General features: G+C 42.4%; 1 protein-coding gene across 4 annotated transcripts in view; it reads left to right on the top strand.

Moving 5' to 3' along the window:
* The window catches only part of LOC114783607 (potassium voltage-gated channel subfamily G member 2-like), a 31,366-nt gene extending 7,686 nt beyond the window's left edge, over positions 1–23,680 (top strand). For all 4 annotated transcript variants that reach the window (XM_028969127.1, XM_028969126.1, XM_028969125.1 and 1 more), the window contains 2 exons: positions 5,609–6,459; positions 21,209–23,680. In XM_028969127.1, coding sequence (XP_028824960.1) covers positions 5,680–6,459; positions 21,209–22,051 — 1,623 coding nt within the window. In that variant the 5' untranslated portion in view covers positions 5,609–5,679 and the 3' untranslated portion in view covers positions 22,052–23,680. The remainder of the gene's footprint in view (positions 1–5,608; positions 6,460–21,208) is intronic.
* The last annotated feature ends 729 nt before the right edge of the window (positions 23,681–24,409 follow it).

Genomic DNA, 24,409 nt, shown 5'->3' with positions numbered 1-24,409 from the left:
CCTTTTGTTGGGTAGATGGTCTAGGGAGGTCTAATACCTGAGTAACCTGATTTAACCCAATGAATCAGCACCATAGACAGTCCAGACCAGGACCATAGACAGCTCCTTCTTTATCAAATAACGGCATGTTATCAGTGCAGGAATTCCATGGAACAAAGCCATGGCCACTTGCTGTTTAACCTGGAATAACATCAAAGACAGCCACAAACTATTGTGGAAATGCCTTCCAGGCAGTGATTATTTTTTCCAGTCTGAATAAATATGGATACTACAAAACAATCACCAGCTATCTGATCACAAAAACATTAAAAGCTGTATTGACTTTGCCCCAAAATAACGTTTGCTTCCATTTATGTTTCTGCTATAGATGCACAACAATGTAACAGTACCTAATATTACTTCAATTCCTGTGTAACCTGAAATAGATAAATATGCTGCTGTATTTAATGTCGGTCATTATATTATCAAAGGTGGTTCTGACAACCAATGTTTTAAGTAGATTGCTGTCTCCCTATTTCTAAATACCACGGATAAAGGGCAACACAAAGTGCAATATCCTGTGTGCTCGTATTGCATTGCGTCGTTAGTCAAGTTTCTACGTATTTTGTTCTTAGGAGAGTTAACACGCTGCTCTTTTTCACTCCTACACCACTGCTTGTTTTTTTTTTTTGCTGGAATGAAGCAATATAAAAAGCACACAATCATGAATGCATTCAGCCTAAAGGCTTGTGGAAAGTACATGATGGGAATCTCACCACAAATAACCGGATTTCAGTTGTGTTATTATTCACTGTAGCCGGCCTGTTTCAGCGATCAGTGATTGGATCTTAGTAATTTGGCTACCAAAACATTTTCCAATGTCAAATTACTGCAGATTGATGAAAAAAAGAAGTCGGCAAAGCCCATATATGAAGCCATTTTAGGGAGTCTTTAGGGGGAATATGACATCATTAACTAATAAGTTGTGGGACCTCTCAGTAGCACATAATAATCAGTTTTCTCCAGGCTTCTACCTAAACAAATGCTAATAAGATGTAGAAATTGACCCAAGACCTGAGCCTGCTCACATCCAATTTGTATTTATGGAATATCAACAAAATTATATCTGGCTTTCTGTCATTAAAAATAATTATGGCTAATGTGAAGCTTTACCTTGTGAATGAGAGCATAAAGTACCGGATGTCAAACTCAACTCCCAAAGGGCAACATCCTTACACAAAGTAAATTACAGAATAGATATTTGATTGCATGTAACATAATTCTAGAACCAGGTCTATTTGATTGTGACATGATTGTCATTGTGATACACTGCAGGACAGCTCCCGGTGCACACAACAAAATGTGTCCTCTGTGTTTAACCATCACCCTTGGTGAGCAGTGGGCAGCCATGACAGGCGCCCAGGAAGCAGTGTGTGGGGACAGTACCTTCCTCAGTGGCACCTTGGCGGTTTGGGACTTGACCCGCTAGGCCACCACTGCCCCCTGCTCTAACAAAAATGTTATTGGTCACAGAGGTAAAAATAGTCATAATATAGGCATCAGAATTCAGAGGAGAGGAGCTCATCTGTAGACTTTTTCATTTTTGATCATGTAAGCATAGAGTAAATGTGCTGGAGGAAAGTTTGCATTTCAGTACATCTGCAATGTACTGAATTGCATCTTACATTTGAGAGGTGCCACTCGCCTATGAACTAGAAAGCCACAAAGTCACAGTTTCAAACTGCACTTTGAAGGCATCTACTTAATGCTATAAATGTAAATTTAGATAGAACTGAAGCCACAATCTGAACTGCTTTTAGTATTTTAAACACACACCCACAAGAACCCACAACCTCAGGACACCTGCCTATATCCTGTTTGGATATTTTGATAGCTTATTGTTACCACAAAATCTCATAATAAGTAATATTCAAGGAATTAATGTTATAACAGCCATAAAGAAATATTAATCACAATATACTGTGAGAACCCTCAGTTGCAGCCTGACCGTATTATACGACACCATCTATTTGTGTATGACTTCCTGTACCGGCCCTAGCAGCCTCTGGCCTGTGGGCAGCCATGGCCTCCAGTTCATTTTATTTTTTTCTGGAAAAACACAGACACGACTTCCTGTCCAAATATTGTGGTTAGTTTATTGTGTTGATGACGTCATTTCCTCTGATTCCCACTGACTTTTATAGGCCGCTCTCATCCTCGTCCCGCCTCTCTCCTCCTCATTTGCATTTAAAGCTACAGACACCGAAACTGTGTGGTTTTCTAGCTTGCACTTTATGTAAAATGTGTGTAGTGGCGGGGTTTTCACATCACATGCTTTGACAAACAGCGGCCAAAAATACACCGTGCAGGTACAAGCCAAAGTGATCTACACCACAGCTGTATCAGCTGACATTTTGACATTATTTCATGGGCAAATCAGTGTCATGATTTAAATATAATAAGTTAAATCTAGCGAAAATTATTTAATAATCACCATGTTGATATAAAATCCAGAAAGGTAAGGTCATTTAACATACAAATCTTGGAATTATTTTAATATGAGTTTTGGGGATGTACTATTGTTATATAAGTACAACAGATATTATTTCTACCACATTTCAGCCCTGAAGGTTATGCTTGCTGGGGGATTTATCGAGTCTTATCGACATGATGATCAGAGTTTCTTTTGATTAATCATTCATCAAGGAGCATAAGGGCATTGTGCGACTACTTTGGTCAGTTTTCTGCAATTAATGATGTATGCTGAATTATTTATGCACTGTAACTTCCGTCATTTGAGACACATCTCAGATCCATTCTGGGGAAATTCTGTTCTGTTCAGAAGTTCAGAAATGAGATCATGTAGTTTTTTGAAAGGTCACATTAAGCTAAATAAGCAGTTTTCATTCTGCTTAATTCAATTTCATTTACAATCCAATTACATAGATTACAACAAACCAAATGGCCCATAAAGCTCACCCATGGCGCTTTATAGATTTCTAAAAGGATTATCTCGCATGGCATAGGGTCACCTGCTGAAGTCTGGTGGACGGCTGCCTGCCGGCTTTTTTTCCCCCACCAACAAACCCGATGGAGCACAAAAATAAACAGCGGCTATTCACCGCGAGAGCGCCGTCCCACTCCCCTGCCTCCCTGGGCCTTGTGAAAACTGGCCCTGAACTGCGGCGTCACAATTCTCCTCCATTGTTTCAACGCACGGGATCTAATTCAGACGCTCAGTGGCGCGTTTAAGGGGGAAACGGCATAATTAGTTCCCCTGCTTTCGGGGGGCCCTGGCTGTGCAATTTGCTGTACCGTGACATTCGACCGTAACGCTTCTCACGGAGCCCCTTGAGAAGCTATTTTGACACTGGCCTCCGCAAATCGAGAAGAAAGTCCATGGCGACAGAACTGTGCACATGCAGACGTACCAAACAGGTCAAACGGGGGGTGCTGAGGTTCGTGCGTTGTTTTTTTGGGTTTTTTTTGCGGTTTGTGCCAGATTGCTGCTGTGACTAAACAGTGACAATCGTGTGCCCCAGCCACACTAGTTTTTTATTCATCTATTATTCAACACTTCTTCTGTCACTGTGGTTGTGACTGTGGGGGGCGGCTGTGTTGCTCATGGCTTGCCCATTCTCAAGAATGCCATATAAGGGAATTTTGGAGTGAATACAAGTGTTGGCCTTGTGACGTCCCGTGGCGGACGATGCGTATGTTCTGTTTGTGTGTCTGCCTCCCTCTCTCGCCCTCTCTCTCTCTCTGTAATGTTGCAGGGTGGCTTCCTGTCATGATTGGTGGGCTGTAATAGGGCAGAGGGCTTAAAATGGCATATGCTTCGGGACAAGATGAGAGGGTGTTGGTGTGAAGCGAGAAGGAAGTGGCGTGAAGTGAAGGATTGTGACCAGAAGACAAGAAAATAACATAAACTTGAATCATAACTCAACTGACCAGAACTACTTTTGTTTTGTCTGTTTATGTACCTTTGTTTGTAATAAACGGTTAACCGTAAGTGGAGTTTCTGCTCTTTGTCCCATTGGCTGACCCTAGACCAGGGACGTAACAGCCTAGCATTTAAGGAAGCGGCCCCGTAATCAGACGGTTGCAAGTTTTGAATCCCGAACCACCAAGGTGCCACTGAGCACCTTCCCCACACACTGCTCCCCGGGCACCTGTCATGGCTGCCCACTGCTCACCAAGGGTGATGGGTTAAATGTAGAGGACTTTAACCTAACATCTAAAGGGAACTTCAAAAATGCTAATAATTTTTCAAAGATTAACAGATTAGAATTTGGTGTTCAAAGTTCGGCAGTCTAGGCGTCTGTAACTTTCATGCACACAATGCGCAAAGAACACATTGAAGGAATCTTTTAATTTGAAATTATTCAAATTATTTTTGCTAAAAGGCCAGAGCCACCTTATATTAACTTGATGATTTATCAGGAATGCCTTGAGAAAATATCTGTTAATTTGGTACCAATGTACTGTATACTTCAACACAAATTACTTTTGGTAGGTTAGGGTCATGGCCACACAGTTCTCTTCCCATGTTGGCAAGAGTTCCCTCCGGGTTTACTATTCCCCCAACCACCACCCAAAACCAAAACCCAGCCAAACTAGGTGGACTAAATAAGCCTTGGATAAATGTTCACTTGGACTCAGAGCAAGCGTAGTGTTTTGGTGGTGAAAGGTCAAGGGCATTGATGTCAGTGTTGTGCTGTTGTGAGTGACGCCGCTGTCGTTTCTGGTCAGGTCTTTGACATTATGCTCCATGTTCACCAGCGTCTCGGATGTCTCCCCTGTCCTGTGCTTCACCATTAAACCCCGGTTTCGTGATGTCATGCGATGGCATCTTTCCTTCTTCGTCTCCTCGTCACCTCTTCATCCTCCTCTCCCTTCACCTGCCGCGTCATGCCTGCATGGTTGTGACAGTGACTGCATATACATTTTTGCAGTCCATTTATATTAATTGATATATACTGATAGTTGATATAGTATTGATACATAATGTATAGTATTGATATATACTGTATATTACAGTTCTACTATCAGATTGAATCAGAAGAGCCAGGCAGTAAAGTAAAGTGAAGTGATTGTCATTGTGATACACAGCAGCACAGCACAGGACACATGTGTCCTCTGCATTTAGCCATCACCCTTGGTGAGCAGTGGGCAGCCATGACAGGCGCCCGGGGAGCAGTCTGTGGGGACGGTGCTTGGTGTGTGGCACCTTGGCGGATCGGGATTCGAACCGGCAACCTTCTGATTACAGGGCTGCTTCCTGTATGAATAGGTTTTAGTCTGGTTTAAATTATAAGGAACATCTGAGAAACCAGCACAGTCCAATCTACATTCTGTTAATCCACGAGTAGCCACTTTAGGAAGGACGTTGTGAGTAATCCGGTCTCTGATGTCCTTTAGACAATTCCAATTTAGAGGGGTGGTGAACTCCATCCAGCTTGACAGAAATTCATAAAATTAAAAGTTCTCTTTTAACTGTTTTGATTTTATTCATGTATTTAAACTTTACAATGCATATATTGTAGACCATTTTGTTGACTTAAACAGAAACATGGAACTGGCCACCAATTCTTGACCTAAATGATCTGTGATGTTTTTTGTCCTCCAGGGAATTGCTCTGGCCCTGTTCACTGACCTTTGACCTTGTTGTCCAAGAATCAGCCCTGTTGTCCTCACAAGATGTATCAAGAAGTGGCTTTCCTGGCGGGCAACACAGAGCGGAAGCTGACCACCTTCCACTTCAACCCAGTGGAGAACCCTCAGGAAGTCAGCACCAAGAAGGGGGTCTTCTACAAACGTGTGCAACTGCTGTCACCCGAGCACGAGGGAGACCCCAGACGGCCATCTCTGTCCCGCCAGAACGATGCTGCCATCATCAACGTAGGTGGGATTAAGTACCGCATCCCCTGGTCCACGCTGGAGGAGTTCCCACTCACGCGCCTGGGAAAGCTGCGAAGCTGCAACAACGCAGAGGAGCTTCTGGACGTCTGCGACGACTACGACGTCAGCCGCAACGAGTTCTTCTTCGATCGCAGCCCCTCAGCCTTCCGCTCCATTGTCACCTTCTTGGCAGCAGGTAAGCTGCGCCTGCTGCGGGAGATGTGTGCCCTCTCCTTCCAGGAGGAGCTGTTGTACTGGGGCGTGGAGGAGCAGCGGCTGGAGTGGTGTTGCATGCGCAAGCTGCGGCTGCGGCAAGAGGAGCACCGGGAGCAGCTGAGGCAGGAGGAGGAGGACGTGGAGACGGTCACCCCGCAGTCATGCGAGGAGGTGCCGAGCGGAGGAGAGCCAGAGGAGAGCCGGGCGGCCTGCTGTATGAGGAGGTTGAGGGACATGGTGGACAACCCGCACTCGGGGATACCAGGGAAGATATTTGCATGCCTGTCAGTGGTGTTTGTGGCCATCACCGCGGTAACACTCTGCATCAGCACCATGCCGGACCTGAGGGAAGAGGAGGAGCGGGTGAGTGAAGAGTCTTTAGTTGGCAGTTTGCATACATACCATAAAATCTGCTACATGTAAGAGGCTTTCAGCACCAGAGGAACTTAAGGAACCAGTCATTCCACTTCCAAGTGTACTGTGATTGGCCAAAGCCAAGCTATAAGCAATAGTTTTGGGAAATAATAGATTTTTATTAGGGCTGCACGATTTGGGGAAAAAGATATATTGCGATTATTGAGATCAATATTGCGAAATGCAATTGCGATATGATAAAGGACACTTGCTTGTATATCAATGAAAAGTCGCATACAAATGACTAATAGTGAAATGTTTAATTTCAAAGTGAAACATACAAACTACTTATAACAACTTGAAATGCCCAGTGCTTTCAAAATGCAATATTCTACAAAATTAAATAATCACAAAAAACTCTTTTACATTACTGTCGAACAACAAACCCTGGTAAGGCTAAACAACTGTTTTGATTATATTTGGCCATTATTAAATCCCGTATTATAGTTCTTACGTTTAACCAAAACGTTGTTTGGAGGCTGACTTGAACACAGGGATGCATAGCTTTGCTAGCTTAGCTAAGGTTAAGATTTGTAAACTGAGGTGAATTTCTTTAGGAAACCTTCAAAGTTTGAGAAAAGTGAACTAAACAGCTAAGAACAGTCTAAATAGTTAATGCCTCTGTTTAGTCAAAACGTTGTTTGGAGGCTGACTTGAACACATGAATGCATAGCTTTGCTATCTTAGCCTAGCTTAGCTAAGGTTAAGACTTATAAAACGGGATTTTATAATGGCCAAATATATTCAAAACAATTGTCCAGCCTTACCTATGAAATGTAATCCCCTGGAATCTGGTTTGGAGCGTACAGCGGTTTGTACAACCCCAAGCAGCACAAGAGTGAGGCATTTTTATGCACTTCTCTCCATAGACATGTATATGCTTCACGCCACAGCACAGCCTATCGTCATGCGGCGTCTAACCATATGTCTCCGAATAAAAAGTCATGTGACCAAACACATCACATCCGACTGAAGTGAGACTTCAGTCAGCTCGCAAACTTTGAGAGAATGAGAGAATGGATCGGATATATTGCCGATCCAATCCATGTACTAATGATTTAAATCACAGCTTTTTGCGTTCATGTAATCATACAGACTGACATCGCGATTACGATTGCGATTAGATTAATCGTGCAGCACTAATTTTTATGATGGACCACGATTCAAAAGCAATTCTGAATAGTATCAGAAAAAGAGAACAATTGAACAGCCTTACTTAATGTTTAATTTAATAACACATTTCATAATTAAACATAAGATAGTTAAATGCAACTTCAGAAATTGTTACAAGGGTTGTCTGTATATACTGTATATGTTTCATATACTGTAGACCAAGTACTGTTATTTAGTGTAGTGTTTTTTTTTAGTTTTTTTTTTTTTTTTAACAATTTCCATGACCTTCAAAAATACATTTTTCCGTGGACAAGACCATTTTTGGAACTGGCTTTTTCGTGTGCGCTGGTCAGCACTTGAAGAGTGAATAGTCACCTCACAGCTTTGGAGGCATTTGTGCACTGAAACAAAGGCATTCCAGAAGTTTGTTATATTTAGTTTTGGATTATTTTTGAGCCATACAACCATTGAGCATGCGTGCTTACCTATATATAGGTAAGCATGCATGTAACAGAGCTTAGTTTTATTATTTAAGTGTGAAAATCAATTTTCAACACCTTCTTATCACATTTGATTGTGTGCATTCTCATCATGAAAAGGCACGAGGCTCCAGTGAAAATGGTGCTTTATAGTGTAATTATTGTTATGTAATAAGACGCTCTATGTGAATCAACACTAACACCAACAAATATATATTATAGACTCTTGGCATTTACATTTACAGCATTTAGCAGACATCACTGCTGTTACTAGTGAAGCTGCATTTTCTGTAGGCAATGATAGTCAGAATCCTGTCTAAACCCTCTTTGTGAGTAGTCGTTATCTTTCAGGCCAACCCTAACAGTCCACCCCAGCGGCAGTTCATTTTCTGACTTCAGTATTCTCAGTATCCCAGCGTGCACCCTAACACACTACTACATCTAACCATCTCTGCCCTTTCCGGCAGCGCTGCGCAACACATTGGCTTTATTGGCCCCAAAAGTATGAAATATTTAAATGTTAAATTTTTCATTTTGTCTGCAAGAAGAAGAAACTTTTCATATTTTATGCCTTAGTCTACCTTTTCTTACACCGCCTTCAAATGCTTTCGAAAGACCTGTAATTCCAACAGATTTAGGGCTCAGAGCCAATAGTCCATTATGTCATCTGAGGTGAAAAGTCGTTTTGCAGTTATTGTGCAGTATATTGCATCGAGGTTTGGCGCGGCCACAATTCTGTGACCATCTCAGCGCTGTTTTTTTTTTACGATGCAAGGCACGTTAATCCGATGACCTGTGTCAGGTAGAGATGTGACATTTGTCAAAAGCTGCTTGACAATGCAACTGCAGAGAGCCGTGCACGTCTCCACACACGCTCTGATGAGCAACTTTGTGGCAGCTTGAAGTGATTAAAGAAAGCCCTGCGGTATCTTCCACTATCAAAGAGATGCTCCCCACCAGGGGAGGGTAGAGGGGGGGCATGGAGAAGTGGCTGATCTTCAAAGGCCTTTATCATTCAGAGACAGCAGGGGAAGCCCTTCCCTGAAACCCCTGTGCTGCTCATCGCCAATTAGCAAGGAGGAATGACGGTGCTGTAATGGCAGGAGCGTGGAGTCCCTAACAGGGAATGTCACAGTAGGTGGGGAGACACAGGGAGGTCGAGATCCAACCAAAAAAGAGAAGAGCATTGCTTAGTGGCAGAGATCTCTGTTCACATTTGTGTGTGTGTGTGTGTGTGTGTGTGTGTGTGTGTGTGTGTGTGTTAACACTTACATATTGCCTTGATTGTTGCAGTCAGTGTGCATGTTTGGTATTGGATGGTTTAACTACTTCTTTCCTATGAATGGAGTAAGATGTTATTAGGCCATTGGATGCCATTGGAGACATACCCACTGCAGTCTGTGACAAAAGTCTTGTCACTTATCTATTTTGTAGAAACAGCTGCTATTAACCTGACTTTTAATTAATCAATTGGTGTTAGAAATAGCTCATATGAAAAGTTAAAACCTACCAAATGATGTTTAATGCATTGATATGAATTAGTTTCACTGAAAAAAGGTTTATCATTTTATCAAGACAGGAAGGTCAAATTTTGGCAAGACAAAAGTTTTGTCGCCTATACAGAAATTGAACAAATTTACTGTAAATACAAAAATATGTCATGAAATTTAGTAGTGGTGCTGAGAGATCCAAATGTAATATCTTGTATGACTTCCATGAGCTTGAAGGATCCATGCGGTTTGGCAAGGATTCATACAATTTATTGATGAAGTCATCAGGAATAGAAAAGAAAGCAGTCTTGCATGCTTCCCAGAGTTCATCTATATTCTTTGGTTTCATTTTACATGCTTCCTCTATCATCCTACCCCACACATGCTCAATGATGTTCATGTCTAGTGACTGGGCTGGCCAATCCTGGAGTATCTTGGTCTTCGCCTTGAGGAACTTTGATGTGGAGAGGAACTCTTTTATGGTTGGGAATATAAAAGGTAGCTAAGATTTCTTGGTATTTCAGACTATTGATGTTGCCTCCATACTGGATGTAACCCCAGACGATGATTTTTTCTCCACCAAACTTGACTGTTTTCTGGGTGAATCTCGGATCCATGAGGGCTCCAGTAAGTCTCCTGCAATATTTGGTGTAATTCAACAGAAGATTCATCTGAAAAATCCACATTCTGCCACCTTTCCAGCGTCCATCATTTTAGCAGGCTGTGGGTCTTGGCAAATGTCTTTTGTTTAGTACTGGCTTCTGGGCACTGATTCCACCATGGAGGCCATTTCAAGACAGAATTTGACAAACTGTTCTGGTTGACACAGGGACTTCAGGTGACCAGGTCTCGTGGAGCTCTGCTGCAGTGGAAAGTGGGCTGGCCTTGGATTTCTCTCCTCTCGAGCCTTGGTCCTCTCGAGCAGTTGTCTTGCGGGGTCTGCCTGACCTGGGCTTGTCAAAAACATCTCCAGTCTCTTCAAATCTTTCTGTTATCCTCTGTACTTGATGCTGAGACACATTGAAGGTGTCTGACACATCAGAAGTGGATCTGGTCTTGATAATCAACACTTTAGTCTCAGGGTGAATGTTAGGCATGTTTGCAGAGGTCTAGTTGGAGTTGATGTGAAGGTCTAGTGTTCTGGGGGTCTTTTTATACACACCTCACACCTAATTGATCCATTATTAGTCACAGGTGAAGCTCATATGACAAGGCGACAACACTTATGTCTTTTTGACTCAATGGATTTTACCAAGCTTTGAATATTAGAATACTTTTTGACAGTTTCGTTTTGCAATGAAACATTATTACTAAAGCTGTTGGGAATAAAATGAGCCATTTCTTGTTAAAAACAAGAAAAACAATATTTCAGTGGCACTTGAGGTCAATTTGTACACAAGCGACAACACTTTTGTCAGGGACTGTATATCAGCACTATGGTGTCAGTGGTGGCCTAGAGGGTAAGGAAGCTGACTCGTAATTGAAAGGTTGCGGGTTCAAGATGTCCCCTTGAGCAAAGTATTGTCCCCACACAGTGCTCCCCGGGCGCCTTCATGGTTAAAAGCAGAGGACACATTTTCGTTGTGTCACCATGTGCTGTGCCATGTATCACAATGACAATCACTTCACTTTCACTAATTAGCAAAGATTAATTTAATTCTTTTTTGTTTGCTATGTCTTTTAGTGAAAGTGAAAAGTGAAAGTGAAGCACAGCACATGGTGACGAAATGTCACCCATCACCCTTGGTGAGCAGTGGGCAGCCATGACAGGCGCCCGGGGAGCAGTGTGTGGGGACGGTGCCCTGCTCAGTGGCACCTTGGCGGATCGGGATTCGAACCGGCAACCTTTCGATTACGAGTCTACTTCCTTAGTTGCTAGGACACAACTGTTTAAAACTGCTATTTGTAATTTGTGTGTTAACATAAAACAGTATGATACCGATTCGGATGGATCAAAACTGTTGAGTTTATGTTTGCTGGTTGTTTACTGTTCCAGAGTTTAAGCCTGTGCTAAGATTTTGAATAAAAGTAAATTATGGATTGTGGGTGTGTGTAAGTTGCTTCTCTGTGTTTGCACCCATGCTGCTAATTGCCTTAGCCAGTACCCCAGTATCCAAGTACCCCCCTCTTTTTTGATGACAGATGATTCATAAATTCATCTCACTCAGTGAGTTTGACTCAGACACCAACTCCGACATCATTAAGAGAAATTATGCTCTTCACTGACAATCAAATGATCTCGCTTGTCTTGTATGGTTGTGCTGAGCATGTGTGTATAATCCCATTAATTTTAAACTTAAAAGTGTAACTTAATGTTCAGAAATTATTACATTAGGAATAATTGCACCTGATAAGTAATATGAATTGAATTCACCTAGATTGCATCACTCATGTTTGGGAAGACAGTGTGAGGTGAGTCAGACAGACATGAAATGGGGATAATGGCAAAAAATACAGGCTTTTCCACGCCATGCATTTGTCAGAGATATATTCAAACTAGACCCACTGCTAGTAATTTGGTTGGCTTCCTCATTTATTTAACTCATTTATGGCTCTTACCAGATGCCCTTATCCAGGGCGCCTTATGGGGACAGTTCCCCTGGAGTAGGGCTGCACGATTTGGGGAAAAAAGACATATTGCAATTATTGAGATCAATATTGCGATATGCGATTGTGATATGATAAAGGACACTTGCTTGTATATCAATGAAAAGTCACATACAAATTACTTATAGTGAAATGTTTAATTTCAAAGTGAAACATACAAACTACTTATAACAACTTGAAATGCCCAGTGCTTTCAAAATACAATATTCTACAAAATTAAATAAATCACAAAAAACTCTTTTACATTACTGTCGAACGACAAACCCTGATAAGGCTAAACAACTGTTTTGATTATATTTGGCCATTATAATATCCTGTATTATAGTTCTTACGTTTAACCAAAACGTTGTTTGGAGGCTGACTTGAACACAGTGATGCATAGCCTTGCTAGCTTAGCCTAGCTTAGCTAAGGTTAAGACTTATAAAACAGGATTTTATAATGGCCAAATATATTCAAAACAATTGTCCAGCCTTACCTATGAAATGAAATCCCCCGGGATCTGGTTTGGAGCGTACAGCGGTTTGTACAGCCCCAAGCAGCACAAGAGTGAGGCATTTTTCTGCACTTCTCTCCATAGACATGTATATGCTTCACGCCACAGCACAGCCTATCGCAATATGGCGGCGACGTATGTGTACCCATATGTCTATGTGAGTCACGAATCTGAGGTCTCCATTGAACCGAATCGAAAGTCATGTGACCAAACACATCACATTTAAATCACAGCTTTTTGCGTTCATGTAATCGCACAGACTGACATCGCGATTACAATTGCGATTAGATTAATCATGCAGCACTACCCTGGAGACACTCTTGTGTTACCCAGGAAGCTTCTCCTACCCCTCTTCCACCCTTTATCTTTAATACAGTCTAGAATAATAAGATGTCAATGTCTAAATGAAGTTGGAGGGTTGCTGCCAAGAAATACTGCAGCCTGTAGTATTAAAACCACCAGAATATTTTATACAGACATAGCAACAGCAACATATGAATCAGAGCAAAGCAGAGGAACTATGAATTGTTCTTACTGTGTTTACTGTACTGTGGAAGCTCCTCATTTTCAAGCTCCTCCTTGAAAATGAGGAGCTCTCTCTTAAATCAAACCATGAGACTTCAGTCGCAAAGGTCTTGTTGCTTGACCTCAAGTGTCGCTGAAATATATTTCTAATCAAGATTTTTTTTCAAGAAATGGCTCATTTTATTCCCAACAGCTTTTGTAATAATGTTTCAGTGCAAATCAACTGCAACTAGACCTCTGCAAACATGCCTAAGATTCACCCTGAGACTAAAGTGTTGATTATCAAGAGGCTGAAGACCAGATCCACTGCTGATGTGTCAGACACCTTTAATGTGTCTCAGCATCAAGTACAGAGGATAAAAAAAAAGATTTGAAGAGACTGGAGATGTTTTTGACAAGCCCAGATCAGGCAGACCCCGCAAGACAACTGCTCGAGAGGACTGTTTGTTGGCATGAAAATCCAAGGCCAGCCCATTTTCCACTGCAGCAGAGCTCCACGAGACCTGGTCACCTGAAGTCCCTGTCAATCAGAACAGTTTGTCAAATTCTGTCTTGAAATTGCATCCATGGTTAAATCAGTGCCCAGAAGCCACCACTAAACAAAAGACAATTGCCAAGACCCACAGTCTGCTAAATGGATGGATGCTGGAAAGGTGAATTTTTCAGATGAATCTTCTCTTGATTTACACCAAGTATTACAGGAGACCTACTTGAGCCCACATGGATCCAAGATTCACCCAGAAAACAGTGAAGTTTGGTGGCAGAAAAAAATTCATGGTCTGGGGTTACATCCAGTATGGGGGTGTGCAAGAGATCTGCAGGGTGGACGGCAACATCAATAGTCTGAAATACCAAGAAATCTTAATTACCTTTTATATTCCCAACCATAAAAGAGGCCAAATTCTGCAGCAGGATGGTGCTCCATCACATACCTCAATCTCCACATCAAAGTTCCTCAAAGAAGATCAAGATGCTCCAGGATTGGCCAGCCCAGTCACCAGACATGAACATCATTGAGCATGTGTGGGGTAGGATGAAAGAGGAAGCATGGAAGACGAAACCAAAGAATATAGATGAACTCTGGGAGGCATGCAAGACTGCTTTCTTTTCTATTCCTGATGACTCATAAATTGTATGAATCCTTGCCAAACCGCATGGATGCAGTCCTTCAAGCTCATGGAAGTCATACAAGACATTAAATTTGGATCTCACAGCACCACTACTTAATCTGCTGACATATTTTTGTATTTCAGTGAATTTGTTCAATTTCTGTATAGGCGACAAAGCTTTTGTCTTGCCAAAATGTGATCTTTCTGTCTTGATAAAATGATAAATCTTTTGTTCTGTGAAACTAATTCATATCAATGCATTAAACATAATTTGGTTGGTTTTAACTTTTCATATGAGCTATTTCTAACACCAATTGATTCATTAAAAGTCAGGTTAATAGCAGCTGTTTCTACAAAATAGACTTTTATAAATAGACTTTTGTCAGGAACTGTGTGTAATAATTATTATGATTACACATGATTATTATTTATTATTTTTTACAGCAACATCAAGTGGTTTTTCCTTATAGGACACTTAATATCAAGGGTTCATCTAGATTTTTTGTATAACTATTTATTTATATTAAAATATATATTGATATATCATCAGGAGTGCTTGATACTGGGCTTAATTTAAAATTCATTTATTCCTTGATGTTTGGAGCAGATGTATTTATTATAGTGAACTGAACACACACTCTTACAAAAATATGTATGTGCAGTGTCACAAGAATACGTTGATTGTCCTTGTTGCTGAGTGATATGTCTGCTTCCTGGCTATGAGAGATGAAGTGACTGGTCACCGCTGGTCTAAGCCATGGAAACACGCCATGAAACGCACACCACTGTGCACCATGCCTGCCTGGACAAACCCATTCGCTTCAGGTGGCCGTCCTTCTGGGTACACTGACAGCCTCTTCTTCCATTTTTTCGAAACCTCTGTGCTTCTAATTGCTGACATTTTCTCTCAGTACGTATATTGAGAGATAACAGGACTGGCTGTGGGTTGGTGGAACTGCAGTGCGTCCACCTCATTTTCCCCACCTCTATCTTCCAGGCTCTAGTTTTCTGCTTTGTCTGTTGCAAAGATAAATAGAAAAAAAGAATGAAGAACATGCAATGTATTCATAATGATCCGGGTATCAGAAATAATTTGTTTGCTTCATACAAAGAACTAGCAGGTAAATCCTGAAGAAATACATTTCGTTAGTGAACATGGCTCTCATCTATCATGATGCAGCTTTTATCCTTAAGCCTGTTTATCTAGTGGGATGCTGGCTATATATCAGCAATCATCTGATTTCTGTGTGAAATGTGTACAAGTCCCAAACCCAGACCAGGAGAATCTATAGTCAATACTATTATCAGTATTGGAGGTCAGAGGATTAGGGGCCTTGTGTTCATTTTTTTAAATTGAATTATTCATTGTCGGGTGAAGTCAGTTAAACAATTCTGAAGCCATTTTCACTGGTTCAGCAACTGTACACAATGCAGGCAAAACACACACACACACACACACACACACACACACACACACACACACACACACATGCATTCCCAGCTACACAACAGAAACTATAAATACACAGTAGAGATTTTTCTGGAACGAGGAAGGGACTTGTTTTCCGACATGCTGTGCAACATCATTTCTGTCATTCAGAAGCTTGGCAGGGGGGCAGCGCCAACATGTCATGTGAATAGTAACCTCGTGCAAGTATGCGAAATGTCCGCCCTTTGACTGATCTTGACTGATCCTCTTCCTCTCCTTGGCTGATGAGCTGGGGAGAGGGCGTGCCACGGGCCGCGGCTGGAGGGCTCTGCGGGTGTAAAATTGGCTTGGTTCTGAGACACCATTCGCACATGACAGCTGGTCGAGCGGCAGTGATTCGCTCGACAGAAATCGACAGCGCCGCTCTTATCATTTCTGCGCGGGGAATCCCGTGGGCCAATCAGATACTAGCAGATACTATACTTGCCTGAGCAGACCGACAAGAATGAAAATGAACCCATAGGACAACCAGACAACTGTTGCTTATTGCTCAAATTTGCGGATAGGATGTGGTGATTGGACAAAAAGGTTGCACATAATGTACGTGCGGATTTGTGTCAATTGTAGCAAATTCTGGTCATGTTAAATCCTAAATCACATTAACTGAGTTAAATAATACATTACGATACATTAAAATAATACATTTTTGTCATTTATAAAGTTAAAGTAATTCGTTCATTTGATTTCACGGTGGTTTGAAAAAAAAAATTGATTGATATTATTTATGTAATTACAAAATTATACTTAGAAAGTTTCGGTTTTGTTTGTTTCAATAATTTCATGTAAAATTCACGTGTCCCTCAGTAACAGCAAAAAGTGCTGGTTTGACGATTATGTCCATTATCATAATCTAATGGTGAAAATAAGTACTGCGGTTTATGAAACAAAAAAAGGTCTCGCGGACCCATGGATTAGAAACGAATCCCAATGTATGAAACTTTCTGGATTCATTCATTTATTTTCTGAAGGCAATTTACTGCATTGTGTGATGAGATGAACGGCCCCCTGATTTAATTATGTTCATGTCAGGCTTCACCACACTCAGGGACACTCTGAAGGCGACTTTATTGTCTCCCATGCTTTTTTCTTTGCTGTTTGTGTCACAGCAATTAAAATAATGTGGGGTTGCAGAGGCTTTAAAGCCATATCACATCAGCCAGCATCCATGTCCCTTCAGATGCTAATGCAGCGTATTTCCACTCGACGCCTTTTACCATCTTCAAACACACAGAGAAAAGAAAGAATCCCTGCAAAAGGTCCCCAAAATCAAATTGTATCAATTTTAATCAGTGCATACATTAGGCAGGAAAATACACAAATATGCCTGTCATTCACCATGCTGCCTTGGGGCTCTAATTCTGTTTGTGTGTGTGTGTGTGTGTGTGTGTCAGTTCTAAAATTCTTCTTTTAATGTGTGGTTTTGTTTTTTGTGTCTTGTAACATCAAACGGATTTTTGTCTGAATGAGTATCCATTTATCTGGTATTGTTATACAGTATAAGCGGTAGGAATAAAGAACAGATGTTTTTTTTTTTTTGTCTTATGTTATTGTTGAAGAATCTCAGCCTTAACACAACTCTCACATTTTGCTTCGTCTTTCCAAGATAAAATGTCCATAGACTCCAGACTCCCTTGATAGACAGTAGATTCCGGCCTTATCATTGAGTTCACATGTCAAATCCTCCCTCTATTCCGTTGTTTTGCTTGTGTACTTGCTGATAGACATTTTTGAATGTCAAAGCAGTACAATGTAGAACAGCAAGGACGGCGTATCAATCACAATGAAGACAGTAGATACTGTAGGTTGTGGCCCAAAAGATAAGAAAGATAAGAACTAGATTAAAGGCAACTATTCTTTTTATTCTTGGTTATTCATTACACTGATTCAGTTGCTCAAACAATCTGTCCTCCCTGTCAGTGCATGATCAATACTGAGTTGATCCTAAGGATTTTTTTTCTTCGTATGCATGTCCATATTAATAAATGACACTGGAGATGTCTGTGGAGGCGTCATTTGTTTGATTCGTGCAGTTCAGTGTTCCATGTACATCATGCACAACACTAAAAACACTCTCACTCACTGTATATTAGGCCATTACCATTTGTCGACTCTCTGTGTGTGTGCTGTTCTTGCAAATGACTCCGTGACGGAAGCAGACTGGACATCTAAAACATCTAAAGATGTAGCGTGTGAGCGACCCCTCCCTTCCAGTAGCATACGCAGCTGAACGCTGCCTCGCGCGGAACTGAACCTGACGCGTGCCGCCCTCTGTAATGGGTGTCACACATACCATTCACACTCACACACACACACACACACACACACACACAGTTTATGAGTCACAAATCTACGTACTGTACATGCTGGGAGTGGGAAGAACCCGGAGAGCCTGGAGGGAAACTGCACCAAGGATTCAAATGTAGTGCTAAATGTCGTGCCACTGTGCCCATCTGGTTGTTGTTGTGAGCTTCTGGCCTGTAGTGTGCCTCAGGATCCTAGTGCCCACTGTCCACTTTTGCGCCTTCACAGTGTGCAATTAATGACCTTTGACCTACCGCAAGTCATGAAACATACTGTAACATCAACACTTTCTCTAGCACTTCTGCTCTGCTTCCCAAGTGGTGCCATTGGCTTTGGATCAGCGCACCGCTTGCAGCGCGACCCTCCAGCAGCTTCCTCCAGCACAGCACACGGCGACCCAACGAAATGTGTCCTCTGCTTTTATCCACCACCCTTGGTGAGCAGCGGGCAGTGATGACAGGCGCCCGGGGAGCCGTTTGTGGGGACGGTGCTTTGTTCAGTGGCACCAGTGACACCGCCAACCTTCTGATTACGGGGGCTGCTTCCTCAACCTTATACTTGTGATGCCTGGGTGGCCCTGGTTTAGCCACGTGCCACCTATTCACACGGGTGTGCTGGGTTCAATATGTCGAGTGTTTGCGCCTCTCCCTTCACCACCCACAGTGGAATGACAATATTCCAGGAACCAGCAGCACTGCGGTGTCATTTTTCTTTTCACCAAATGGATAAACCCTTAATGGATAATCAAACTTTATGACCCACCAATCTGTGGGTCTTTTGTTAACTCCACATTAACTCCATTCTGTGTGTATATGTACCAACATATGTTTTTCTGTAACAATATTTATTATTCTGTAATGACATGCAACAGCCACTTGGGAGATAATACATGGAATGGATGTGCACCATTTCACCAACCTGGCAATAAAAATAAAGACCATTTGAGTAGATCTGCAGAATGAAAGGTTACTGCTGCTGCTTGGTGTTAAATAGATGTCGTATTATGACAGGGTCAGGGCCCTGTGTGCAGTGCTACAGATAATGGATGCTACAGATAATTAGACGCATTGTGTGGAGTGTCGAAATGGTCAATGGAGTGCGAGAGAGAGCGGCATTCACATCAGAGGAGAGCCCAAGCGCCTGAATGGAGCTGGACTCATGGTTGGCTTCCAAGAAAAATGTAAATAACGCAGTGTGCACAGACATGCATTCTTGGACACGTCTAGTGAGGGTGTGTGTGTTTGCCTTTAATCATGCATTAAAGTAGAGTTGTGTAATGTTTGTAATATATATGCAATATTTTACAGTTGCTGGGGAAAATTGACTTTTTCACCACTGCCTTTTGAATATTCTGTTTTGATGTGTGCTGCAGGATGTAGGGTGATGGGTGTTGGAGGAGGGAAAAGTTGGCTGAAAAAAAATAAAATAGGCAGATTAAATATTTCACATTGAGGTCTGAAATTCAACGTGAAATGCCGCGAGGGTATTTATTCGGAGAGATCAGACTCGTCATGTTGCTGTGAAAGGGGGTGACATCCTTTTCAGCCGTGCTGGCTGCTCCAGCGTTGTTCTCTCACTGCTGAATGGACTGAGCTCAGTCAGCCATCAAGCACATTAATCACCATGGTTACGTAACACCAGCGTAATTTCCCAACTTTCCTCAGGCTGTGGTTTGGAGGAATAGTGGTGTTTAATTGCTTTATTGCCCAAGTATTTATTTCCCAAGATGGACAAAGTCATTCCATTAAATCATGTGATTACAGAAACGAATGTAATATAAGCCTTTTAGAAAGCATATTTCAATTAATGTGCTTATTCCCTGCCATTGCCATATTTGTAGTCGTTTGAATTGAACATTTCCGTTTAGTGTAGGAGGTTCCGGAATTAATGAAAATAATGGTTTCTCCTGCTACAGTACAAGCATCTAATTATATTTTCAGTGCAGTTTCTTTCCACATTTCTACAGGGTGTAATAAATTACTTTCAGATGATATTTTTAAGGAAAGCCATGTATAAAAAAATTGCCGCAATATGTCAGCCTCAAGGAAGCAGAGCAATTCTTACTAGGGTGGTAGTGGCCTAGTGGGTAAGACACTCGCCTGTGAACCAGAAGACCCAGGTTCAAATCCCACTTACTACCATCGTGTGCCTGAGCAAGACACTTAACCCTGAGTGTCTCCAGGGGGTACTGTCCCTGTAACTACTGATTGTAAGTCGCTCAGGTTAAGGGCGTCTGATAAATGCCGTAAATGTAAATGTTCCTGCAGTATCTGTGGGGACTGCAGCCAACATCCATATTTTTGACTAAAACAAAATGTTACATCATTCTGACCATATTTTATTTAAGCAACTAAACATTTCTTTACAGAGCTATTCGTTTAAATGCATGGTTATGTATGCACAAAGCAGTCTCAATTTTATCATTCAGCACTTTACCAAAAATTGTGCTGTGCCTAAAATACACATGCTGCGCCAGGTGAGCTAGAACTAGAGGTGTGAACCTTCACTGGCCTCATGACTCGATTCAATTTCAATTATATCAATGCATCACCATCAATTTTTTCTACATTAGTAAACCAGGCATTTCTTTGGTTAGTGGCGTCGGGTGAGCGTGGACGGAACACCGATCGTTTTTCTGCCCATTGGAGCAAATCAAAGCGTCCACACGGGCGTTCAGCACCAGCGTTCGGTCGGCTGCACATTCGGATTTTGTCAAATTAGCATTTTTCTTGCCGTCAATTTCTTCCAAGAAAAAAAACCCAACTAGTGTTAAACAGGTAAGCAGCTACGAGCTAAACAAAACCAAACGTCCGTGTGGACGGGGCCGGTGTGGCGCTGTACTCATATCAGGCTCGAATTTTTATACACGCCTACAAAAAATCACCAAGCAATGTCCTGATTATATAATCGCTTATTCATTGATGCAGAATTGTCCTTGTCTGCACCAAGATGCATTGATTACGAGATGAAACACCCCATGGTGCAAGAATGGCCCCGATAATGCACATGGAAGGGCCAAAGCCCTAAAACCGGAGAGAAGAGGTTGCTGTATTGTGTGGGTAATTCTCTGGCCTTTTCTCTTGTCGCGCAGGGCGAGTGTTCGCAGCGCTGTTTCAACATCTTCGTGCTGGAGACGGTGTGCGTGGGCTGGTTTTCGCTGGAGTTCCTGCTGCGCTTCATCCACACGCAGAGCAAGTGCGTGTTCCTGCGCACGCCGCTCAACATCATCGACGTGGTGGCCATCCTCCCCTACTACATCACGCTCATCGTGGACTCGGTGTCCGCCGGCGAGCGGCCGGCGGGCTCGGGGAACAACTACCTGGAGAAGGTGGGCCTGGTCCTCCGCGTCCTGCGGGCGCTGCGCATCTTCTACGTCATGCGGCTGGCGAGGCACTCCCTGGGCCTCCAGACGCTGGGGCTGACGGTGCGGCGCTGCACGCGCGAGTTCGGCCTGCTCCTCCTCTTCCTCTGCGTCGCCATGGCGCTCTTCTCGCCGCTGGTCTTCCTGGCCGAGAGCGAGATGGGCGCCAAGCAGGAGTTCACCAGCATCCCCGGCAGCTACTGGTGGGCCGTGATCTCCATGACGACGGTGGGCTACGGGGACATGGTGCCGCGCAGCATTCCCGGCCAGGTGGTGGCGCTGAGCAGCATCCTGAGCGGGATCCTGCTGATGGCCTTCCCCGTCACCTCCATCTTCCACACCTTCTCGCGCTCCTACCTGGAACTGAAGGAGGAGCAGAGCCGCGCGGCGCGCCAGCGGCCCGGCTCCCACGACAGCACCAAGTCGCAGAACAGCGAGGACTCGCAGGACACGGACAGCTACTACCCGGCGGTCGCCGCCGCCGCCGAGGCTTCGGTCGCCGCCTTCCACCGGAAGTCCACCGCCGCGCCGGCGCAGCGGGCCGGAGAAGCCAGGAGGTCGGCCAAGACCTGACAATCAACCTCTGCACCTACCGCACAATCCTTTAAACAGACCCGGGGCCAGAGTTTCCTTTCCTCTTTTTTTTGCAATATGCGTGATTTACGACAACAGAAACACCGTGTTCACCGTGACGTTGCGATGGAGAAGAGCGGCTTCCGATGTACAAACGAACTGCAAACGGAAAAAAAATCGTCACTTTAAGGCAACCGGCTGCAAAGCAAGTTCCTCCAACTTCACGCCCATGTAGTTGTGAAGACCTAATCTCCTAATTTAAGTCAAAAGGACTTCGGCCGGTTGCCTTACAGCTTTACCAACTTTAGTTTTATGGATGGCAGATTGCAATAAGAAAAACAAAAAAAGCAACACTTTTAATACGGAACATGTTTACACTGGTTTCTATTATTTTTTTGCTTCTAGATGCTTATTTTAATAAACCTGCTGAATGTAGTACTTTCTGTTTAATCTTTCTTTATGTCATATTGGTAGACGGATGTCAGGCAAACATTCCCATCAGAGAAATTTTGGCCTGGTGCAATCTGGTAAAAGCATGATAGTTGGCCGTGCCCTGCCTAAGCAAATAGTGTCACAATGAAGCTCCCTGGTCCTCTCGGGGTTTTATAGAGTCGCATACACATAGGTGGATTATATTGGACTGGAAAACATATTTAAACGTTCAGGTTAGCTTTCAGGCGTAGGATTCCATTAACCGTTAATTCCAGGGGCCAATGCCAACATCAAATGAAGTTCATGGTACCAAATTATCTTTGTCATGCAAAACTGTATGTAAACATGTTCTCGGAAAGGTAAAATAATTCTGGCTCAAATATTTGGCACACAAATATGATAACTGTAATCAAAGTATTGATATGATCTATAAACAAGACTAAATAAAAAAAATGGAGACCATGTACTCCCTGTGTAAACTAAATTAATGATGCACAATGTAAAAAAAAAAAAGTCTTTAAAGGAGGTCCAAGCCATTTTTTGAAATGCAGCATTCCAGCATTTTTGCACAACATGATGAACAAATGCACATGTTGACCATTTTTAACTTAGGCCCTATTTTACTGGTTAAAGGGATGCGCTCTTTGAATATGTGAAAGATAGTCAGCCTTTTCTTTTGAGTGCTCAAATTAAAAACAGAGAACATGTCTGAGCACGACACTTTTTTAGTATCTAGAAAGTACAGATGATGAAGAATCTCAGTTCTGCAGACATACTGTTCACAGACTCTAAAGGGGTTTAAAAGCATGGTATTTTTACACTTTATATGTTATGCTGTAGAATTTATGTGACTTTTCAAGTCATGAACTAATTAGGTTGATTTACAATTTTTCTTTTTTTTTTTTTTTTTTTACCAATAAGCCTTCACGGTAAACCAGTTACTGATTATAATTATAATTAATTCAGTGCCACTAAAATGATTTTTTTCAGTCAGGGTGTATAACTGTTTTATAACATAGTCAGATTGTCTACAGGCTGAAAATGACACTGCACACATACAATTATTCATGTCATTGTAGCCTACGAGACTGGATGACTTGATGTTATTCCTGAAAATTCTATATTGCATGTATCCACCACACATGCATAAAACAAGCCACAGGTTGGATAAAACATTAAAGCTATTCAATTTTTTAATTTCGGTGTGTCACTTGATATCAGTGTCTTTTTTTGCGATATGAGAGCCAGCTTCATTCCCCTAAACAGCCTCAGAAGCACACGTCAGCAAGGCTTTGGTTATTATTTGACATCAGGAGTGGTAAAGGAGGAAGAACACAACATCTTCTCTTTATTCTTTACATTTGTCTGTTTTGCTTGGCTTAATGGGGTTCAATAAATTGATTTCAACATCTTGTGATATTGCAACAATTATTTATCCATCCACCCATCCATCCAATCAAGGTCAGAATGAAGCTGAATTCTTTAACAATCGATATTTATTGATGCACTTTTCCCTGGATTCATGATGTGATGTTCTGAAAGTGAAGTGATTGTCACTGTTAAACACTGCAGCACAGCACACGTTGACACAACAATTTGTCCTCTGCTTTTAACCCATCACCCTTGGTGAGCAGTGGGCAGCCATGACGGTACTTTGCTCAATGGCACCTTGGCAGATCCATATTGGAACCGGCAACATTCTGATTACAGGGCCAGTGATCTCTTAACCGCTAGACCACTGCTGGAATATCAAACTCCCCATGGGATCTCTGAGTGTGGGATCACTCAACCAATTTGTAATGCCACGTGGGGTGAAAGGCGGAACCTGTGGGTGATTTGGACCCAGCACACGTCAATGGGCGGCCACTGGCTAACCCAGGGCTGCCTAGGCAGCACACAATTACATGGCCAAATCCCAGCTAAGCT

Source organism: Denticeps clupeoides, unplaced genomic scaffold, assembly GCF_900700375.1.
Source record: "Denticeps clupeoides unplaced genomic scaffold, fDenClu1.1, whole genome shotgun sequence".
In the NCBI taxonomy this organism is placed as follows: Eukaryota; Metazoa; Chordata; class Actinopteri; order Clupeiformes; family Denticipitidae; genus Denticeps; species Denticeps clupeoides.
Note: the sequence above shows the minus strand (reverse complement) of the source record. Positions and strands in the feature narration are given on the sequence as shown.